General features: G+C 48.3%; 1 protein-coding gene across 1 annotated transcript in view; it reads left to right on the top strand.

Annotated features, from left to right (window-relative positions):
* NUDCD3 (NudC domain containing 3) overlaps positions 1-21,353 on the top strand; it is a 74,067-nt gene that overhangs the window by 4,685 nt on the left and 48,029 nt on the right. The window contains exon 2 of the mRNA XM_059934275.1: positions 1,072-1,382. Within this exon, the coding sequence (XP_059790258.1) occupies positions 1,072-1,382 (311 nt within the window). The remainder of the gene's footprint in view (positions 1-1,071; positions 1,383-21,353) is intronic.

The following is a 21,353-nucleotide window of genomic DNA, read 5'->3' as shown; positions in this document are numbered from 1 at the left end:
CACGGAGCGAGGTTGCTGGATTGAATGTAAGGGTCTTCTCCCACCCACTTTTCAAGGTGGATCTCCCAGCTTTCCTGCCTCCGGGAGGAGATACCATAGGATATATTTCTTGGTGACCCTGCCTCTTGGAGCTGTGACATTTCCTCCTGTCATTCCCTCTGGAAGGTGTGCCTTTCATTCAAGGTCTGAGGCAGAGCGCCTTCTTCCAAGAAACTTCCGTAGCTCTCTTTCACTGGAAATGCTCATTTGCACCCTCATTCTGATGGCATCACGTGTATTCGTCACAGCCTCTTCCTGTCAGAGTTGTCACGTCTGGGTCTGTCCTGGCTGCACTTCAGGGTTATGTGCGCCCTCGAATGGTGCATACAAAATGCCATTTTCTTGTGCACTTTTTGGATGGAGAGTCCCAGCACTTTTGTGGGTGTGACTGTGGCCCAGAAAAGATTAATGACTGATCCACACACCAGAAAATTGAGTTCTTCGAGGTTGGGAGCTGTCATTTTGATTTTTGGTGCCCCTTGCACATTGTAGGCACATCATGGATGTTTGTTGAATTCCCAGGCTAAGACCCACACCTTCCCTCAGCCCGTGCAGTGTGGGAAGATAGCAGCAGTCCAGTGAGCCGGCTTGTATTTTGTGGATTGAAATTCAACTAATTCCCATCTTCTCTTCTTTCGTCTGAGTTGTTGGTGCCTTTACAGCTCTCAGTACCAGGACAGCGTGTTCTTTGCATTTCGAACAAGGCTCTCGGGGGCTATAAAAGTAATGACAGGTGAGACCATTTAGTTATGCATCATTTAGACTTGAAAGTTGACCTCATAGGCGTGTAAATATTTTGAGCCTTGGCTTGTAAAGGTTTCACTTTCATTGATTTTGGAACTCCCCTTTAAAGATTGTTTTCCTAGCGGCATTTGGTGAAGTTGAAGTGCATTTCCATTTTGCCAGTGGGAACATTTTTTTTCGTCTACTGCTTTTTCATTCTTTATTTACCAGATTTTGCTGTATTTCTGCAGAATGTGTGGTACGGTACTGGGCGGATGAACTGATTGCAGGATTGCTGTTTGATTTTAGGTATTCAAAACCTTTGACCGCATGGCCCGTCAGGATGATGAAAAGAGGAGGAAGGAGCTGGAGGAGAAGGTCAGGCGGAAGGAAGAGGAGGCGGCCACGGCTGTGGCAGCGGCCACGGCTGAGCGGGAGCCGGTCCCAGCCCCGGTTCAGGAGGTGGAGGTGGACTCCACCGCAGACTCGGGCGGGCCTCAGGAGCCTCCCGGCCCGCAGGGTGCCGAGCAGGAAGTGGCCCACCGCTCCGGGGAGGCAGAGCCACCAGGAACAGATGCTGGCGCTGCTGAAGTCCCGAGGAGACCACCAGCTCTTCCCAAGTAAGAATTTCTACTTTGTGGCTTCTTTCTTTTCTTTTTTTCATCATGGTTTATTACAAGATATTGAATATAGCTCCCTGTGCTATACAGTAGGGCCTTGTTGGGTATCTATTTTATACATAGCAGTGTGTATCTGGTAATCCCAAACTCCTAACTTATCCCCACCTCCCTTTCCCCTTTGGTAACCATAAGTTTGTTTTCTGTGTCTGTAGGTCTGTTTCTGTTTTGTATATAAGTTCATTTGTATCTTCTTTTTTTTTTTTTTTTAAGATTCCATATATAAGTGTTATCATATGATATTTGTTTTTCTCTGACGTACTTAGTATGATAATCTCTAGGTCCGTCCATGTTGCTGCAAATGGCATTATTTCGTTCTTTTTTATGGCTGAGTAGTATTCCATTGTGTGTGTGTGTGTGTGTGTGTGTGTGTGTGTGTGTGTATCTCACATCTTCTTTATCCATTCATCTGTCGATGGACACTTAGGTTGCTTCCATGTCTTGCCTATTGTAAATAGTGCTGCAGTGAACACTGGGGTGCATATATCTTTTCAGATTAGAGTTTTCTCCGGGTATATGCCCAGGAGTGGTATTGCTGGATCATGTGGTAACTCTATTTTTAGTTGTTTAAGGAACCTCCATACTGTTCTTCATAGTGGCTGCACCAATTTACATTCCCACCAACAGTGCAAGAGGGTCCCTTTCCTCCACACCTTCTCCAGCATTTGTTATTTGTAGAGTTTTTTAATGATGGCCATTCTGACCTGTGTGAAGTGATACCTCATTGTAGTTTTGATTTGCATTTCTCTAACAATTAGCGATTTGAGCATCTTTTCACGTGTCTATTGGCCATCTGTATGTCTTCTTTGGAGAAATGTCTATATAGGTCTTCTGCCCATTTTTCATTTGGGTTATTTGTTTTTTTATTATTGAGTTGTGTGAGTTATTTGTATATTTTGGGGATTAGGCCCTTGTTGGTTGCATTGTTTGCAAATATTTTCTCCCCTTCCTTAGGTTGTCTTTTCGTTTTGTTTATGGTTTCCTTTGCTCTGAAAAAGCTTATAAGTTTGATTACGTCCTATTTGTTTATTTTGCTTTTGTTTCTTTTGCCTTGGAAGACTGACCTAAGGAAACATTCCTAGTTTTATGTCAGAGGTGGCTTCTTTCTTGCTTCACATCTGGTGGTTGGGTTTGTCCCTTAGTGGGTCTTACTTGGTAACACACTGACTCTATTTCAGCATTTAGTTAGCTCTTCATGTTTGCAAACTGCCTTATAGTGTGTAGGATGGGAGGTCAACTGGTTTCAGTATTCTTCCTTTTTCTCTCTATAGGGTAAGGTAATAATCTGCCCACAGTCAAACAGCCAGTTAAGAGCTAGACCAGAGTTAGAGCACTGGGCTCATAGAGTTATGCTTTCCCGTGAGACCTGCCTGTCTGTGTGTCTTGACTCTGTTTTTTCCCTGCAGGAGCCACTGCTGGGACATGGGCCCACAGTTCTCTTGGTCTAACGTACACCCAAAGAGGTTGTCTGGAATGGGGGACTGCGGACCCAGAGTCCCCTCAGAGCCTGCCACTTAGTAAATGTATTACCTTGGGCAAGCTGCGTCACCTTTCTGTGTCTCAGTTTTCTCCTTTGTAAAGTGGAGGTGATAATAACAGCACCTCCCTCAGAGGCTGTTGTGAATATTGAATGAGCCAAGGGTCATGCAGCTAATGAGTGGTAGGGCTTAGATCAAGCCCTGTGCTGTACTCGTCCTCACTTTTCAGGAATTCTGCTTCCTGGTGCTTCCCTGCCCCTGTTTGGGTGAGCAGAGCTGAAACCTCCTTGTGTATGAGCTGTGGCAGTGTCTGAAAGACGGCATGCTGCTCCTGGTCTGCTCTGTCTTTAGGCGAATCTGCTCTCTTCCCTCTTTGGTAGGACTATTCCCTGCCCTCTCCTGGTTGCCTCTCCCCCTTGGCCCTTCTCTGACTAAACTTCCCTTCTGTTCTTCCCTCTCCTTGCACTCTCGCTCTAACCTGTTTTGGGTACTCTTTGAATGTAGTTCCTAGTTAATGAAGCAAAGTGAACAACTTGGAGTGACATAAAATGCGGAGTAGGGAGAAAATAAATTTTGTGGAGATGGGTTGGGGCAAGACTGCAGAGTCTCAAAGTCCAAGTTCGACTTCATGGAGGGTCGGTGCCCATAACCCCCTGCTGTTCAAGGGGGGTTAAGTGTACATGCAGAGAAAAAGCCCAGAAGGAAATACATTATGAATAGTGGTGGAACTGTGAGTGTTTTTCATTGCCGTCGTTGCCCCTTACTGTATTTTCTAATTTTTCTACTATGAACTATACACTTTGCTTTACTAATTTTTTTGCATTCTTTTTATGATTTCTAAGAACTCTATTAAAAGAGGGGATTTGTTTTTAATTCCTGAGTAATAGATTAGAATAGCTGCCTTGTTGTCTTGTAGAGACCCTATTTTTTATTCTTGGACCAATGAGTTGTGTTCCAGGTTAGTATCAGCGTTAGTTTTGCGAGTCCTAACCTGGTGTAAGTATAGACTGAAGACTTGGGTGTGTTCCAGGAAACCTTAGTTTGGTGCTGCAGGCTCAACGCTTCCGTGGACTGAACCTTCTCAGCCTTCAGGTATTCACTGGTTTTCTGTGAACAAAACAAGAAATTGTGGTCCACATCTCTCTAGTTCCATCTGAAAGGCTGTATTGTGGCAGATCTGAAGTGGAACATGAAAGCCATCCTTGTCCTTGTTGTAGCTTTTGTGGCCCCCCAAGTCCTTCCAGTCAGTGCCCAGAATTGCTTATCCTATAAACTGTAGATCTGGGGGTTCTGTTAATTAAATAACTTAAGATAGTTATTCTTTAGGTGACCACACAGAAGCACTGCCTTTGTGGGGCACCCTGTCCAAAAACCAGTTACATACCTAGAATCTGGGTCTGACATTGCTGATTTCTGATTACTCCTGCTTGCTACCCATTTGCTGGTGGTTCTGCCCAGTATTAGGTAGTGGTGATGGCAACTTCTCTCAGTCTACAGGCAAATCACACTTTGGAGTCAACCCCCTGTCCCCAGCCTAGGCCCTGCCAACCATGGGTTAAAGTTTTTGCAGTGTACATTTTCATTTATACATAAAATAAAGTACAGATTTTTACACATAAAGCCACATGCCGCCACCCTAGTGCTTAAAGTGCCCAGTTTTATTCCTTAGAGATGAGAGAATTTGGGTACACAAAAATTTCCTTGTCCATACAAGATAGCTTTGAGAAGGTGCACGTACTCTGCAAAGGAGCTTCACAGTTTATGAGTTGTCCATAGTGAAGATACTGTAAAAAGTGCTGCTTAGAGCCCCAGTGTTTATATTGTACTTGACCCAGTGATCTGTGCTCAAAGGACTTCTAGGGAGCTGGGAAGCTTTCAGAAATGCTGATGACATTACTAGTGCTGTGGAAGGAGAGAGGGACGCAAAACCAACAGCATCAACGTCCTAATCACTAAGTCGGGCACCTCTCAGAGCTGTTGGTGGGGTTTGCCTCTTGGGTTCCATCTCTGTGTCTGGTCCCACTTCGGTGGCCATAGGTCCTGCAGTTTCCCTCTCAATCTGCAGGTGTCGCTGTAGGCAAAACAGTGATAACTGCATTTGCTAGTGCTGGGATGCTGACAAAAATGTACAAAAGGCTGTGCTACCTCTGGCTTTTGCCCTTATAAATTACAAACAGAATTCTTTAAAAAGAAGAAAAAGGAAAGAAAGCACTGAGAGTAAATTACAGTTGGCCCTTGAACAACACAACCTTGAACTGCACAGATCCACCTATACATGGACTTTTTTCAGTAGTAAACACTACAATACTGCAGAGTCTGTGGTTGGTTGAATCGTGGATGTGGAACTGTGGATACAGAGGGCCGCTCCTGCGCTGTCAGTGTTGAATGGTGGTACATGCCCTGAGTCCCTCCCGAGCTACCCCTCTGTCCTGCACAGGGAAGCAGGCAGCAGGGCCTCGTGAGAAGGGGGTGTCATGGAACTACTTGATGTGTTGACCCATCTGGTGAAATCCTGGTAGAACAAGGGTGTGTTAGAAAGCTGCTCAGTGCTTTCTTTTATTTTGGGTGGCATGGCCTTTGTGTCCAGCTGTTACAGGGATCCATCTTGGGAAAGGGATGGTGTAGTTTGGAAGAGAAGTTTCAGATTTCTAATAGTATCCTCAGCAGATGCTTCGTCTTCATCGTGCCTGGTTCATCTGCCGGAAGCACAGCACTGTTCACGTTCTTCAGTGCTCTTGTCCACGCAGCAAGGCCTTCCAGCACCTCTGTCCCTCTGCTGCCCGCCACAGGTAACCGCGCCTCCTCTGAGCCTGGGTTTCATCTTACATCTGTTTATGGCTAGTTCTTACATCTTTCACTTTTGGGGCAGAGACTTACTCAGCCCCTCTCAGCTCCCAGCTGTGTGTTAGGTGAGCATCCGATGCGTGCTGAGTTCATTCCTTAGTGCCTCTCCTTCGGTTCTGCTCACCCGTGTCTCGTGACGTCTGTGGCTTAGATGTCCCTTAGGCGGGCTGTCACAAGAGCAGAAGGGCGCTGCTCTCTGCTGGGGCATCCTTTCTGTGTGCAGTCATGCTGCCTGAGAGCTGGCTTCCTGGGTTTGTCTCTAAATGGGGTCCTTCCTTTGTTGGTCCCTGCTTTTTCAGGTGCCCATTGCAGGAGGCCCTTTGATAGAGTCACGTGGACATACCGGAATGCTACCCCAAATACCCACCCTGTCGGCTTATGGTGAAGATTGACTGAGGTCAGTGAGTAAGACCTGGTGAGCAGGATTCCTGGCGCGTAGTGAGCCCTCAAGTAGGTACGAGCTGTTCTCAGTATTGCTTTTCTTAACTTAAACAAGAACAAACTGTTTTTCTTCCTCATTATGCTCAGTGTAGACTATTTGGAAAATAAAGATAAGTGTGTAAACAAGAGAAAACATCCTACCACTCCCTATTAACTTTCTGGGATATTTCTACAGTTTTTTCTATGCATATAAACGTGTGTGTGGGTGTGTTTGAACACACACACACACACACAAAGTATGCTTATAAAATTGTCTTACACTGTGGCTTCTGTTTTGCTGAACATTGTATGCTGAGCATTTCCTGCATCCCTTTTGCTGATTTTGAATTCATGTTGTACACTGTTGAGTGTTTTGTGCCCAAGAGGTTCTTTTGCTCAGATGAGGTTGTTGGCTGTAATCATGCACTCAAGAGAATAGTAAACAGAAAGCCAGCAGTCCAGGGATGTCTGCCGGCTTTCCCCCACTGGGGCTCTGCTGGGCCTGCCTGCCTCAGGGTCTGTTTTCAGTCTCATCTGGTATAGAAGCTGTTCTTTCACCCAATTCACCCTGAAACTGCCCCTTCTCTAAGGAACCTCAGGTGTAAGTGGCCTCAGGGATTTGATTTAAATCACAGATGAGGAAGACCTGATATAGGTTGTTTGTTAGAAGTATTTTTTTCCTCTAGAAGCATTGTGTTTTTGTTTTCATTTTGCAATTCATTTCTAGCTTATAGGCTTCATTTTTAGAAGAGGTTGGCCTGTATATCTTACAGCAATGACTCATGTTGAGTTGGTTGGATACTGAAGCCGGATGGTAAAAATGACCTGGTGTCCTAGCCTGTGAGAGTGAGCATAGAGTGAGCATGTTTGTGGGCAGGAGGAGGGGGCCAGTGAGACTCCCCCAGGGTACTCTTCCCTCTGGGAAATGTGTACTTCCAGATGCCAGAGCCCAGTCTGCTTCCTTTTAACAGATGGAGAAATGGAGATGAACAGTGGTGAAGTGCTTTGCTTGAAATCATAGTTAGAAGGGAGGGCCAGAGTCATGGGGAATTGAAGCAGTTCCCAGTGCGCTTAGAGGCCCAGACATGGGTATGTTCGCTTTGCTATTGTTAAGAAAAAGGAACTATTACCACAACTATCTAAGAGATACTTTTCAAAACTAACACAACCAGTTTCTAATTGAATATTTTTCTGTGTCACTAAAGAAGTATAACTTTTTATGCTAGCTTTTGTTTTCTTTTTCCTATTGAAAAAAAAAGTATATGCACCTTGTGGAAAATGTATTAGGTTGAATTTAAATACAAAGGTAAGTGACAGAAGAATGCAGTGAATCCGCGTGTACTCACTGCCAACCCTGTGAAGTACACCCGGCCACTTCTCCCCCTCCTGTGTTATTCAGAAGCAAATTCTACCTCATCATTTCATCTGTAAATGTTTTCAACCAGTGTTTAAACTTCCAGTTTTCTCATACTGTCATAATTTAAAAAAAAAAGTTTAAGTCTATAATAAGGCTCCAACCACATATCACTTTGTAGCTGACTCTCTGTTTCTCTTGCTTTTATTCTCTCAAAATTTATTTGTTACGAAAAAAATCAAGTTGTTGGTATGTTGTTTCCCACTCTCTGACTGTTGCGTGGTGTAGTAAATTGGCAGTTGGATTTAGGGTCAATACTTTTGAAAGTTATAAGCCTGTGTAATGAAAGTGAATTCTCCCTAGAGGCAGCCATTGTCCGTACTTTTGTAAAAGTTTTCTGTTTTATCAACTTTTTATTTTTCGTATTCATTTATGTATATTTTCTCTGTTGTATACGGTATGCTGTGTGTGGACTTGTAGTTACATCCCCGAGCGGCTGACAGGCAGCTAACAAGGATGCAGTCTCCCTGGTGCCAGGTGCTGTTTTTCCTGGTGTGCGTTGTCACTGTCCTCACAGCTGCGGGGCTTTAAGATGCTGATTCCTGGGCCTGCCCCTGGAGATCAGATGTAACTGGCCCAGGTGCGACCCTGTGTCGGGATTTTCAGAAGCTTTCCAGGTGACTCTGCCTGTAGCCAAGAGTCAGACTTGACTACAGCCTTTCTCTCGACTCCCTCAGAGTTCTACCCTGTGGATGTAGCGTCATTATTTAGTGAGTCTCCACAGGCAGCGTCATTAGGTTGTTTCCAATCTACTGCGGGCACAAATGATGCTGCAGTGACTGTGCTGTATGTGTTTCTTGGAACATGTGTATGGATATCTGTTGGACGACTTCCCAGAACAGGAATTACTGGGTCAAAGGGTATGAAGTGTGTAATTTTGATGGATGTTGCTGAAGTGGCCCCAGAGAGATTGTACCAGTTTGTTCTCTCACTGCCAGGCTGTCTGATGGTGGGTACCTGACCCACCCCAGGTGCCAGCCGGCAGCCCTAACCCATTTCTTGGCTGCTCTTACCTTTGCTTCATTGGTTTTATTTGAAATGCCATTCACTGTGACATATGTTGGGTTCTGATTGGCTCTGTGTATGTTTCTGTGTGTTTCTTTCCTTTTCTATTCCATTTATTCATAGATACTAAACCATTTGTTCTATTTGTTTGCCAGTACCAAGCTGTTTTATTTACCATAGCTTCATTATGATACATTTTAATACTTGGTGGGACTAGTGTTTAATCCCTTGCCCCCAGACTTTTCTGGAAAATTTTTCCATGTGAAAATTCTGTTGAAATTTTCATTGGGAATACATTAAATTTATGTTTTGAATTAGAGAGAAATGACAGCTTTACATTATTGAGTCTTTCTGTCTAAGAACAAGGGTATATTTTATTTATTCAAGTCTTGTTTTATGTTCTTCTGTAGAATTTTAATGTTTTTATTCAATAAGCCCTGTACACCGATACTGAATTCTCTGTTTTCTAATAGTTTCTCTGTTCATTTTCTTGGATTTTCTAGGAATATAGACTCTTCAGTTTTGTTTTGTTTTTTTTATAAATTTATTTATTTATTTATTCTTGGCTGTGTTGGGTCTTCGTTCCTGTGCGAGGGCTTTCTCTAGTTGCGGCGAGCGGGGGCCACTCTTCATCGCGGTGCGCGGGCCTCTCACTGTCGCGGCCTCTCCCGCTGCGGAGCACAGGCTCCAGACGCGCAGGCTCAGTAGTTGTGGCCCACGGGCCCAGTCGCTCTGCGGCATGTGGGACCCCCCCCCACAGACCAGGGTTCGAACTCGTGTCCCCTGCACCGGCAGGCAGACCCTCAACCACTGCGCCACCAGGGAAACCCCTTCAGTTTTTATTATAGTATTTTAGTGACAACTATATTTAGTAATAAATACATCTTTAATATTTTGAATTTTAAATGTAACTTCATTTTTTTCTCCCTCTCAAAATGTGTTGCCCCGAGCACCTGGAAGGGTGGAGCTGACATTAGCTGCAGAGGGAAGGGGTGGGGGGTGGCTGGTTCTGAGGCTGGCAGGTTAGGCTTTGGCCGCAGCGGGGTCTTCGGGGTCTGAGAAGCCGTGAGCCATGCAGGTGGAGTCCCAGGGGAGCAGGACTGGAGGTGGGAGTTTGAAAAGCATCGGCATACAGTGGGTGTAAAGGCACAGACTGGATGAGATCACCGAGGCAGTGAGTGTAGATGGAGAAGAGACCCAAGGATTGAGAGCTGGGGGGGTTGTACATGAGGTGAGGGGGCGTCTGCCTAGGGGGCCAGGAGAGCGGGATGTGTGACCAGGGGGTGCAGGCCCGAGCAAGGCAACCAGGAGAGTCCTGTCACGAGGGAGGGAGGCCAGTGGTGACACGCGCTGCACCGTCACATGCGCCGCTACTTCACCCTTCGCTTGCTCCCTGCAGCTGTCCAGCCCTGAAGTCCTCAGCTCACTCGTCACCCCTTTCCTTTGGGATACACTCCTGACCTGTCCCCTGGTTTCTGTTTCTGCGGTTGGCTTGCCCTGTGGCGGTTGCTTCTCTGGCCTCTGGCTCAGACCGCACCCTTGTCTCTGGCCCCGGGTGGCAGCTCCCACGTGTGTCCCTGTGTAAACTGCCTTTTTTGTGTCTTTAGCCCTCCGTGCTAGTTCTCTCACTGGGGAAACCAGGAGGAGGGCAGTCGGCAGAAAGTGATGGAGGGACAGTGCAGCTTTTCTGTCACTGTGTGCACCTGGGTCTGTTTATCTTGTCCACTGTGTGGCCAGTGCCTGAAACGTCCCTGGCGGCATAGTTGGCACTTAGTAACCAGCTGAGTGAATGAGTGATTCAAATTAAAAGTCATGTTCAAAAATGATAAACCTTTGAATTTTAACATATCTAACGAATTCCATTATCCAGTAACATTCAGTTTTTCTTGAATTTTCATAGAGTTAGGGCTTTCACATCTGTCTATGTACTGTTCCTCCCTGTCTTCTTTTAGGGCAACTCAGTGTTCTGTAAACTCCCTAATTGAGTCCTGTGTGGTCATAGAGCCCTGAGGCCTCTATCGTTTCCCTGTCTCTGTACTGAGGGGCCAGGTACTCAGCTTCCCTGGTGGTGAGGAACCCTCTAGGGACAGAACCCAGGACTGGGAGTCAGGAGTCCTGGTCTGAGCGGGCCTTGGGCCCTGTAGCCTGTACTGCAAGGGAGCGGGAGCAGGCCTGAGTTTTTTGTCTCTTTTTCTTAAGCCAGGGAGCCTGCCCTCCTGTGGGTAAGTGGAGTCCTGGGAAGACCTCTGTGTACACAGATGGGGGCTCAGCAGCTGGCTGACATAGGGCTGCGGGGCACGGGTGGCTTCATCTCCAGGCTCACTTCGAGAACCCCTGGAGTAGGACGTCTCGGATGACTCAGCTCTGAATCCTGCGTGTCTGGTTGGTTGTGAGCCTGGGTTCTGAGTATCTCTCGAGGGTCAGGTCCGTGGCTTCGACAACGCGATGGAACGGGGCCAGTCCTTCTTAGCTGAGCAAGGGCCACCACGTGTTCTCGCATATAACTCTCAAGGTCTATTTATTTTGTGGTCTCTAAAGAAAACTTTCATTTTTAGACAATTAAGATCTGCCCCCAAAAGTTGCAGAAATCATGCAAAGGACCCCATACATCCTTCTCCCAGTATGCCAGATGTCCGTGCCTCCTGTAACCAGGGGCTGCTGTGAGCGCATCTGAAGACCTTGTTCCAGTTTCATCCATCGTTCCAGTAGTGTCCTTTCTCCTGGGCCAGCGTCGCTTCCTTTGTCGTCACTGCATTATGGTGCACGTCTCCTCAGTCTCCTCTGTCTGGCACAGTTTCTTAGTCTTGTCTCTCATGACCTTGACCCTTTTAAGTATTACTGACTTCTTTTTTTCCTTGGTAGAATGTCTCTCAATGTGGTTTTGTCTGATGTTTCCTTGTGACCGGCTAAGGCTGCCGCAGTGGCTGCTTTTCTTCTGTGCTAAAGAGTTACGATTTTCCCTTTTGTGATTAATAAGTGTCTTGTGCGGAGATACTTTGAGACTCTAAATATCTTGTTTCTTCTCATACTTTGCCCACTAATCTTAGCAACCATTGACTATTCTTGCCTGAAACAATTATTGCTGTGGTGTCTGCCAAATTGCGATTTCCTGTTTATATCCTTCTTTCTACATTTATTAATTGGGATTATATTGCTAGGAATGGCTTTTCTTTCTCCTCCACTCACTCACTCATTCATGCACTTGTTTGTGTGTGTCATTGTGCCCTTACAGATGTTGACTCCATAGTTATGGCCCCACTGTCTTGCGTTGTTGCTCAGGGTGCCCTTTAAATGGGCTTGTCCTTTTGACACGTTCGCATCATTTTCTGAGCACTTCTCTGCGTGCTTGCACCACAAGATGTTCCATGTCATCCTGCTGTGAAGTCGGCTTTTTCTCCAAATGGCCTTGGCTTTTTTTTTTTTTTTTTTTTTTTTAATTTATTTTTGGCTGCATTGGGTCTTTGTTGCTGCACACGGGCTTTCTCTAGTTGCAGTGAGCAGGGGCCACTCTTTGTTGTGATGCGTGGGCTTCTCATTGCGGTAGCTTCTCTTGTTGTGGAGCACGGGCTCTACGTGTGCAGGCTTCAGTAGTTGTGGCTCACGGGCTCTAGAGCGCAGGCTCAGTAGTTGTGGCACGCGGGCTTCAGTAGTTGTGGCTCGCGGGCTCTAGAGCACAGGCTCAGTAGCTGTGGCGCACGGGCTTAGTTGCTCTGCGGCATGTGGGATCTTCCCGGACCAGGGCTCAAACCTGTGTCCCCTGCGTTGGCAGGCAGATTCTCAACCACTGTGCAACCAGGGAAGTCCCCGGCCTTGGCTTTTGATTGGAGAATGGTCTGAAATCAAGGATCTAGGCACCAGGTGTCCTGGCTTCTAGGCCTGCTTTATGCCCATTTCCTGGTTACTTTACCCTCTGAAACCATCCTGCCCAACTTTTCACTTCCAGTTTTCTTTCCCCCCTTTTAAAAAATTCATGGTATGGATTAAGAGTGTGAATCTTGGAGTCAAAAAAGCCCTGCATTCAAATGCCAGCTCAGACCTTGCTGAGCTGTCTGGCCTTCAGGCTTTAGTTTTTCCATGTGTCAAGTAGGGGTGATGATTCTCAGCTTAAAGGGTTGTCGTGAGGGTTAAATGAGAGAGTAAAATGAGAGTGGTCAGTACAAGCTGAGTGCTCAGTTGGGTGCTTTCATTCAGCAAGTATTTATGGGATGAATACTTGTGTAGGTTTGTTTCAGGGCCTGGGGCATGTGGGGTTTGGGAGTGCCAGCCCGGTGGGGCCTCTGGCCGGCTGGGGCAGGTGCAGCGCCTCCGACGCCTCCTTGTTCCCGAGCTGCTCTACAGCTGGAAGGATGCGGGGAGAGAGGAGTGGGCGCTTCGCTGTCCCCAGTTAAAGGAGCGGTCCTGGTTCTATCAGTACGTTCTGCTTCCGACAGCAAGCGCCACGCTCATCGCTCATCTCTGGGCGGCATTGTCACGTGTGGGGTTGGAAGGAACTTCTCCTCCTCCTCTGGCGTAACCTTTCTGCCTTTCTTGACCGGTTCTTCCGTGGGGTGGGGTGGGGTGGGGCTCGCAGTAAGTGCAGCCTGGGGGCTGATGAGGGGGGCAGTCGGAAGGAAACCAGCCAGCGCCCCTTAGTCTTCTGCAGTGGTGGCCACGAGTCCCCAGATGCTTAGACAGAATCTTCTCTGCGGGGGAACGGCCGGAGGGGTGGGAGACAGGTCTGGGCTGGTCCCCCCATGAAGCCCCCTGTGCCTTGGGCACCCGATCTGCCCCCGCCACTGTCCCCGGGCAGGAAGACAGGCTCCCCGAGAGCTTTCTGTTCTGCTGCTGCTGGAGCATCGCAGTAAGTGGGTAGGTAGGACTAGCTGTGACCTAAAAACAGTCGAGCATTTTCTGGGCGTCCCTGGGGAAAGCTGAATAAAGTAGGAGGAATGTCATTTCAGATGCTCATGTTCTCCCAGGAGAACAAACTTCCAGGTCTCTTCTTGCCTCTTGTTTCTGAAGGCAGTGCTGCTGACTCTGTGACCCTGGTGCCCACAGGCTGACCCTGTGACCTTGGTACCTACGGGGTGACCCCATGACCCTTGTGCCTATATGCCTGGCAGGATGGGTGCTGCACAATGCGGTGCAGTGACGACTGGTTTCCTAACTTGCTCCGTGGGACCGCCCACCCCTGCCCACTCTGTTGGGTCCGGAATAAGAGAACAGAAAGAAGTCTGTTCTCCTTCCCAAGAAAAGTCCCAAACTCTCCAAACAACAAAAGCAGCAAAACTCATGGAAGTACCTCCCAGAGCTCAGAGTCAGGAAGGAGGGGGACGGTTGCCACACAGCGGATGTGGGGTGTGGTCCCTGTCCTCCAGCAGGTTGGCAGTGCCCTCTCAGCGACACAGAGTAGATCTCACTGTTAACACCAGTTTTCAGGTTGAGGCTGAAATCTGATGAGAAGGATGTTAGGGAGAGCCCTGCGAGCGAGGGTGGCCCCGGGCCCTGCAGTCTCAGTTGGCTGCAGGGTAGAGGCTGTGCCCCTGGGTCCTGTGGTCGTTTCTTTACAGACTCTGCCTCCTTGTGCCAGTCTCTTCCCCACTTTGTGGCTTTGTGGCCGAGCGCCTTTGATTTTGCTGCTGCAGCCTTTACTTAGATCTGTCTCCCTTGTACCCCTCTAGCCCTAGAACTTCCTTTTTCCTTAAAACCATTTTTTTACTGGTGTTTCGAAAAATGCCGCATGCAGATATTTAAAGAGATCGCAGTAGCAGAAAGGGGGGCCATGGAACATCCGTCCTCCTCTCACCATGACCCCACCTCCCTGTTCTCTCTGCAGAGAGGCCCCCCGCCGTGAGCCCGTCACCACGGGGACACCACAGGGGAAGTCTGTGAGGATCCGAGGGTGCTTATGTGCTCCTCTCCCCTACTTTTTAAAAAAACAGGCTGTATTTTTAAGAGGAGTTTTAGGTTCCCAGCAAAAGTGAGCAGAGCACAGAGTCCGCACGCAGCCGCGCTCCCACACGCACAGCCTCCCCGTGTCACCATCCTGCCTTTCGGGTTGATTTCCTGGGGGCATAGCGCACTGTGTGCACTGCTCGTCCCTGGCTTTTTTCACACGGCGAACCTTATAAATGTGTCCTCTTCGGTGCTCTGTGTTCTTTGGAGCGGCCACCCGGCGTGTTCCTCTGTGTAAACTGTGCCCAGTGACTCTCTCTGCTCCGTCGGCCTCGTTTCTCATGGAACTAGAGGAGAACAGTGACTAAACAGACTATGAGATTCTAACAATCCTAAAAATATCTTCCGAAGTAATGTGTATTCACTGAGGAAAATGAATGAGGGGGCGCAGACTGTCCAGGAGCCCAGGAGTGGGCGTTGCCCTTTTTCCAAAAGGCTTTTGGTTCACAGAATAAAAAAGAATGAAAGCTGACACACAGATTTGGGCATCTCCAGTCGTGAATGTTTCTGTGCAGGCGTTCTTGAAGCATCAGTGACTCACTGGTCTGCGCTGTGGCACCGTCACCTGGTGGACCTGGAAGAGAGAAACGTGCGATTTAACCCAGCATTTACCAAATCAGTCAGACCACAGGGCCTTTTCCTTCCTAATCGGCCTGCTGTCACCTTGAGGGACTCTTTTTTTTTTGGAGGAGCCTGAAAGGTTGTAGAAGTACTAAGTTCTCATTTATTTCGTCCAGAAAATATATTTCTTTGAAATTTTTCATTAATTTTAATTTACACAATAGTTAAAGAGTACACTCAGAAGCATAGGCAAATCTCAGGCCCCCTTTGACCACCGGATCGCAGTTTGCTCCCAGAGGCAACTACTTTTCTGGAGCTCACCTTTTGTGTTTTGTTTTTTTAATTTCAGTGATCACAGGTTTTAGCTTCTCAGATGGCTGGTTGACTTTTTGGAGTGCAGTGTCCCTCCCATCACTTGGAAGGGTGATCGTGTCTGTTGTGGAATCCTGGTGCCCGGTTCCCTCTGTGGCTCTCAGCAGCACTTCTTTCCCTGTAGAATTTGGTGGCCTCCGCCCTGGGAAGCTGGCTTTTCTCAGGGTTTGGTGATTCCTGATTTTGTGTTCATTTTTCTGCTTGAGACTCCTGTCACCCTGTCTGTGAATGCTGTCACTGTTCCACACCTGGTCTCTAGAAATTTTTAGGCGGTGGCCTAGGGTGTACTGCGCTGGTTGCTCTTCTGCAGGAATGGAGTTCCACTTCCCGGGTGTCACCAGATATGTCCCCACACTCTCTGGCCTGGGTGCCACTTGGTTCAGATTTTGTATGTGTTGGGAAGGGGGCAGGAGGTGGACTCGTGGCCCTTCTGTTGTCCTGCCGTCAGCGCACTGGCCCTCCTTGTTTGGGAGAGACCAGAGCTGGGTCCATCTCTGCATCTTTGACCCCTCCACGCAGACCGGGGCTTGAAACCCCCTGCTCGGTCCGTGGCCTTTCTCCATTCCACTTAGTCTCATACACACTCATGCAGGTATGTAAAATACTTCCCTGAAGCCGGGTGGCCTCCTCCCTCCCTCCCTAAAGCTTCTAATCACTCAGCCCCGTCTCATGACCCAAGCTCATTGGGTGCTTTCTCTCCGGTCCCTCTCCTCCTGTGAGCCTCACGCTCTGCGCTTCAGACTTCTGCCCAGGGGGGCGTCTCCCGCTGTCCCCCCTCCATCCTCGGCTCATCCCCTGATGTCTCTGTGGCCCTTCCTTCCCCTCACAGGAGGGTGCTCCCCCCTGCGCGCCGGCTCCTTTTCTGTCGGCCTCCCTCTCCGGCCTGTGCACGCTCGCTCCAGCGCTGTCCAGGCCGGGCCTCCCTGAAGTCTCTCGGGGGCGTTTTCCCAGCATGTGTCACTTTCTGCATCTCAGACTTCATTCGTGTGCGTAAGTACGACATAGGCTTGAGGGGTACGCCCTGCAGCTAATTACCCGAAGCAGGTTGTAAGTCAGAAACCGAAAAGGTTATCCTGCCTGAACTGCCCCCTCCACGTGCAGCCCGGCCTGCTCTCCTGGTTCTGGGGAGGGAAGTGCTCTGGGCACCAGCGCTGCCTCCGTCCACCTGCTCAGCAAGGTACCATCTCACCACAGGGCTCACCCCCATCTCTGCTGAGGGGTCGGGGCCACCCCTGCACGCTGCTGAGGGCCCCCCGACCCCGTCATCTTCCCACTGTCCCTAGTCACCAGCTCACCTGGGTCCAGACCTGGAAGGCCCCTGGAATACTTGGTAGATTTAGCCACATACTGCTTAGTAGTGGTTCTTGCAGGCCTGATGGTGGTCTGTTCAACCACTAGCAGGCGAAGTAATACTAGTTAGCTGTAAGTCATGAGGTTGAGCTGGAGCCCACCAGACACCCCGGGCCTGTCTTACAGTTGAGGCTGCTGCCCCCTCGAAGCTTTCACTTCCATCCACGGGCAGCTTCCGGCCGACTCTAATTCAGAACCGCCTGGGGAAGGGGGTTCGGAGAGACGGGCCCCCTTAGCCAGGGTGGCACAGCACACACATCTGTTATAGGTGCAGTTTTCAAGTGCAGTCTGATGTATTTTTACAAATGAGCATTGCCGTGAATCACCACCCAGAACAAGATATTCCCAAATGAGAAATAACTGGAAGTTTCCCCACGCGCTCCCTCTGTGTGCCACCCACTCCCTTACAGTCTCTGCATATGTGTGTGTCCGTGGTTTTGTTAGATAAGCCAGTGACATTAAGGCTGTGCCGTCTGCATTCCTACTGCGAGCCTGTCCCCACAGCTGGGCAGTGGACTGTGTGCCGAGCTTTTGAATCTTTACGCTTTGAAAGATGAGATACGCTCATGTTTTAATGTTTATTTCTTTTATCATGTGTGAAGTTGTACGTAGTGTCACGCATTTAAGGGCTGATTGTATATCTTTTTTCTGAGAGTACTCTATGTCTTTTGCTCATTTTTCTGTTAGGGTTTGTTACTTTTTTACTTCAGCTTTTAAGAGCTTGCTCTCTATATTGGGGAAATTAGACCTCTATCTGTAATATATGATAAATATTTTCCTCCAGTTTGTCTTTTGACTTGGCTTGTGATAGGTTTTGCTCCAAGCAAAAGTGTTTTTTAATATTTAAAATGTTTGTGTCATAAACTTTATCAGTTTTTTTTTTTTTTTTTTTTGATTTTGAGTTAGAAAGCTTTCCCCGTGTTGAGTTCAGGAAGGATTTCACCCATTTTCCTGTGGTACTTGTGTGCTTTTTTTCTATAGTTCTGTGAAAGTAACCCTTGTGTGGTGTCATTTTTTTATATCTGTGCCTCTGATCCATTTGCTGTCTTTGTACGTGTGAGGTGTGGCTCCAGTGTTCCCATTTCCGAAATGGCTGTTCAGGTGTCCGTATGACATCTGTTATAAACTGCAGGGACCGCGCTTTGCAAGAGGACTTGACAGGTCTGAGCCCCAGGGGATGTGAGCCTTTGGCTCAGCCTTGGCCCTCCCTGAGGCACTGGTGACACTGCCAGGGTCCGCACATCGTCCAGAAGGCGTGTCCCACGGGCCGCGAGACACCTATTGAGCGGCGCTCCTGCCTGGGAAAAGCTCCCTCACTTCCCTCTTTTAGGGTGTCTCTGAGGCACTGCTTCAGCACCTACTCCCCGAACGTGTCTGAGCGGACTTGACTGCTGAGCCTGGGTCAGGGACGAGGCGCTGGCAGAGCTGTGTGTCTGTGGACAAGTCACAGTTCTGTCCTGGGTAAGTGAGGGCATTGTGCCGAGTGATCTCTGCGGTCCTTCCAGCCCTCCGTTCTGTAACGCTGGGGGCACAGCATTTGCACGGAGCACTTGTCCTGCATGGAGCCGCAGCGTCCCCTGAGCGTGGCCCGAGCCCTGTGCGCGCTGCTCGTCGGGGGCACAGGGCCGGCGGTGGCTTTGTCTGTGGGGAAACGCTGTGTGGCTTGGAGCCTCACAGCCAGCCCCTTATGTTGTGTTGCTTTTCAGACCCATAAGTTTATATCAAGAGGTGATTCTCTGAAGAGTTGCTAAGCGTTCATTTATTTAAAAAGTGGAAACTAGGTTTCCTCCTAAACTTCTTAACCCTGCCAGACCATGCTCCATGTTTGTAAGAAATACTTTGTGCCACTGCATTTGACTATTCTAGGTGAAGTCTACCAGTGTCACTTCAGTAGTGCTGTGCTGGTCATGAGTTTTCAAAAAGGTGACTAACTTTCAGTAGAGCCCAGAATCAAACAGATTCACACACGGTTGTGTGCCTGGAAAATTCACAGTGTGATGAGACCAGGCAAAAGATTGTTAGGGTTTGTATCTAAAATTGAGCTCTTTTCCAGGCTCAGATTAATTATAAACATACTGCCACCTGCCTGCTGTCTAGAGGGACGTGTAGAGGGGTGTGGGTCAGAGGACAGTGCATAGGGCCCAGCGTCACCTGCTCCCTCCAGGCCCCCAACACTCCACGGTGTCCCTCCCTTTGAGAGCTGCCCATCAAGTAGGACTTGCCTGGTTTCATGTACATTCAAACAAGCGGAGTAATCTGCTTTAAGGTTTCTTTATTCCACTAGAAGTTAAGCTTATATATTGATCAGTTTTTCTTATCTAGGACTTTTCCTGGAGACATGACCATTAGAGGATTTTAGCAGGTGAATTGCATGTGTGTTAATTTATTATAGGTTACATTTGTTCAGTAACTGTGACTAGACCCTGGAAATTAGTTTTTGTTGAAATTTTAGGGCAATTTGTGAAATGTTGTTTGTAAGCAAAATATATCCAGCTCTTTGACTGAGTAACTTGAAGTACGCTCAAGGATCTGGAGGTAACACACATTTCTCTTTGTCTTTCCCTCTCTCCCAGGGAGTGTGTGTGTGGCTTTATTGTTACAATGCTACAGAAAGTCTCCTAGGGAGGCCACCTGTTCACGGACATCTGCCTGCGCAGCTGACTGGTCTGAGCACTGATGTTGTTTGCTGTAGAAGTTGTCCTGTCATCACCTGTTCATCGCAAGTGTGGACAGCTTCCATGTGGTCACGGGTTCGGGGCCGGCTGCCGAGGAGGGTGGCAGTGCCCCCAGGAGCCGCCCTGTCCCACCTGTTTGGGCTTGGCTCCCAGGCTTCCCCTTTCCTCAGTTTCCTCTGTTCCGGCCGCTGGGGCTAAAGGCATGGCCACACTCCATTCAGAGCATGGCCCAGTATGCACTCACAGCTGTGGGCGCCGGGTCCTGACCCTCAGTGCTGGGGGTGGGTCGTCCTCTGCCTTCCCACACACCCCCAAGGGTGGGAATCAATCAGGCCAGTGACGGGAAACCCCGGTCATTTGCAACGCCTCTTCCTTTCACAGGCCGCTCTGATGTTAGAGGAGGTGTCTGTGCACGGGCCTGCCCTTCTCCCCTCGTGTCCGACAGGCGTGTTGTGTCTCTTGCGTGCTGTGCCAGGCCCTGCTGTAGGAGCTGGGGGGACGGGGGGTGCTTGCAGGCTCACGGTGTGGGGACGGGGACAGACAGCTGTAGTCCAGTGTGATGAGTGTAAGGAAGAGGTCAGACAGCTCCCTTAGACATCCGAAATGCTTCCTGGCGAGGGTGTGCTGGGCGGGGCCCCGGGAGCCAGGGGCGGGGGCTTCCTGGTCCTCCAGCCTGTGTGGCAGCAGGCGGGCAGGCACGCGAGGGCCCTGCGTGTGCTCAGGGCCTTCCCCGGGAGGGTGCAGCCTTGAAGGAGCTTGTGAGACGGGTAGGGTTGCGGCCAGGCTAGTCCTTGGGTCTGCTCTCTGGGGCCACCTAGGACGTGTGGGTGTGGAAAAGAATCATGATGCAGTTCAAATAGACTTTAACAAAGACTGAAAGTTTTTCCAAGAAAACTGAAATCCCTTATTGCAAATTTTGTGAAAAGTATAACAGTCACAGGTTGGGTCGTGGAATTACTTCATGTGGAGTGTCTTGTGGTGTTTGTGAATTCAGTGTAAATTGCAGTTGTTTCATCCTCCATCCAGGACTTAAACTTTTGATCTCCCTTTTCTTTTTTCCCCCAAAGTTAAAGCATCAGGTCCTTTTCACCTTTATTTTCACGCCACAGTCATATTTTCCTCTATTTCTTGGAGGTAGTTGGTTTATTAGTGTCCTTTGGGGAGAGTGAGTATGGGTAGATTTGAAGCCTCAGGTGTCATCAGTGGTGAAAGGTTTTTTTGTGTGGTTAGTATAGCTTTGGTGGTGGTGAATATTACACATACTGATGGTTTTTTAAAAAGGGCTTGTGGTAGGGTCTGGTACGCTGTCTGTAGAGAGTCTTGTGGTGACGGGATGGAGCACATTCCTATTTCTCTGTGTTTTGCCTCTTCTGGGACAGGCCTACTTGGTCATCATGGATAACAAACAAGTTTTAAATTTCAGTTAAACATGTGTGACAGTACCTTACACCTTAATTTGCATTTCTTTAATTATAAGAAAGATTACATTTTCTGTGTAGTGATTTACCATTGGTGTTTCCTTCTGTTAACTACTCCAGTACCTGGAATCTGGGTATTTCCCTTCTTTAGAGTTTCACAAATAAAACTTAATGTGTCTTCTTATTTGCTGCGCTTCTTTTTCCAGTTGATTCATTGAACTTTGTGCAGGGAGTTTGTTTGCCACATCTATCTTGTCTTCAGTGATTTCCTTTATGTTGTTAGATTTTAGAAATTTCTCTCTCCTTTCAAGTCGTAGGTTGGATGTTCCATTCCATTGTGTACAAGGGGCTTGATATTGTGTACAAGGGGCTTAATATTGTTTGATTTCTTTAAAATGAATTTTACTGTGACTTGATCAAGTTCTGTGTTATACCCCTTTGGG

The sequence above is a fragment of the Balaenoptera ricei genome, chromosome 9 (genome assembly GCF_028023285.1).
Source record: "Balaenoptera ricei isolate mBalRic1 chromosome 9, mBalRic1.hap2, whole genome shotgun sequence".
NCBI lineage: Eukaryota > Metazoa > Chordata > Mammalia > Artiodactyla > Balaenopteridae > Balaenoptera > Balaenoptera ricei.
The sequence above is the reverse complement of the archived record's forward strand: the minus strand, read 5'-3'. Positions and strand labels throughout refer to the sequence as shown.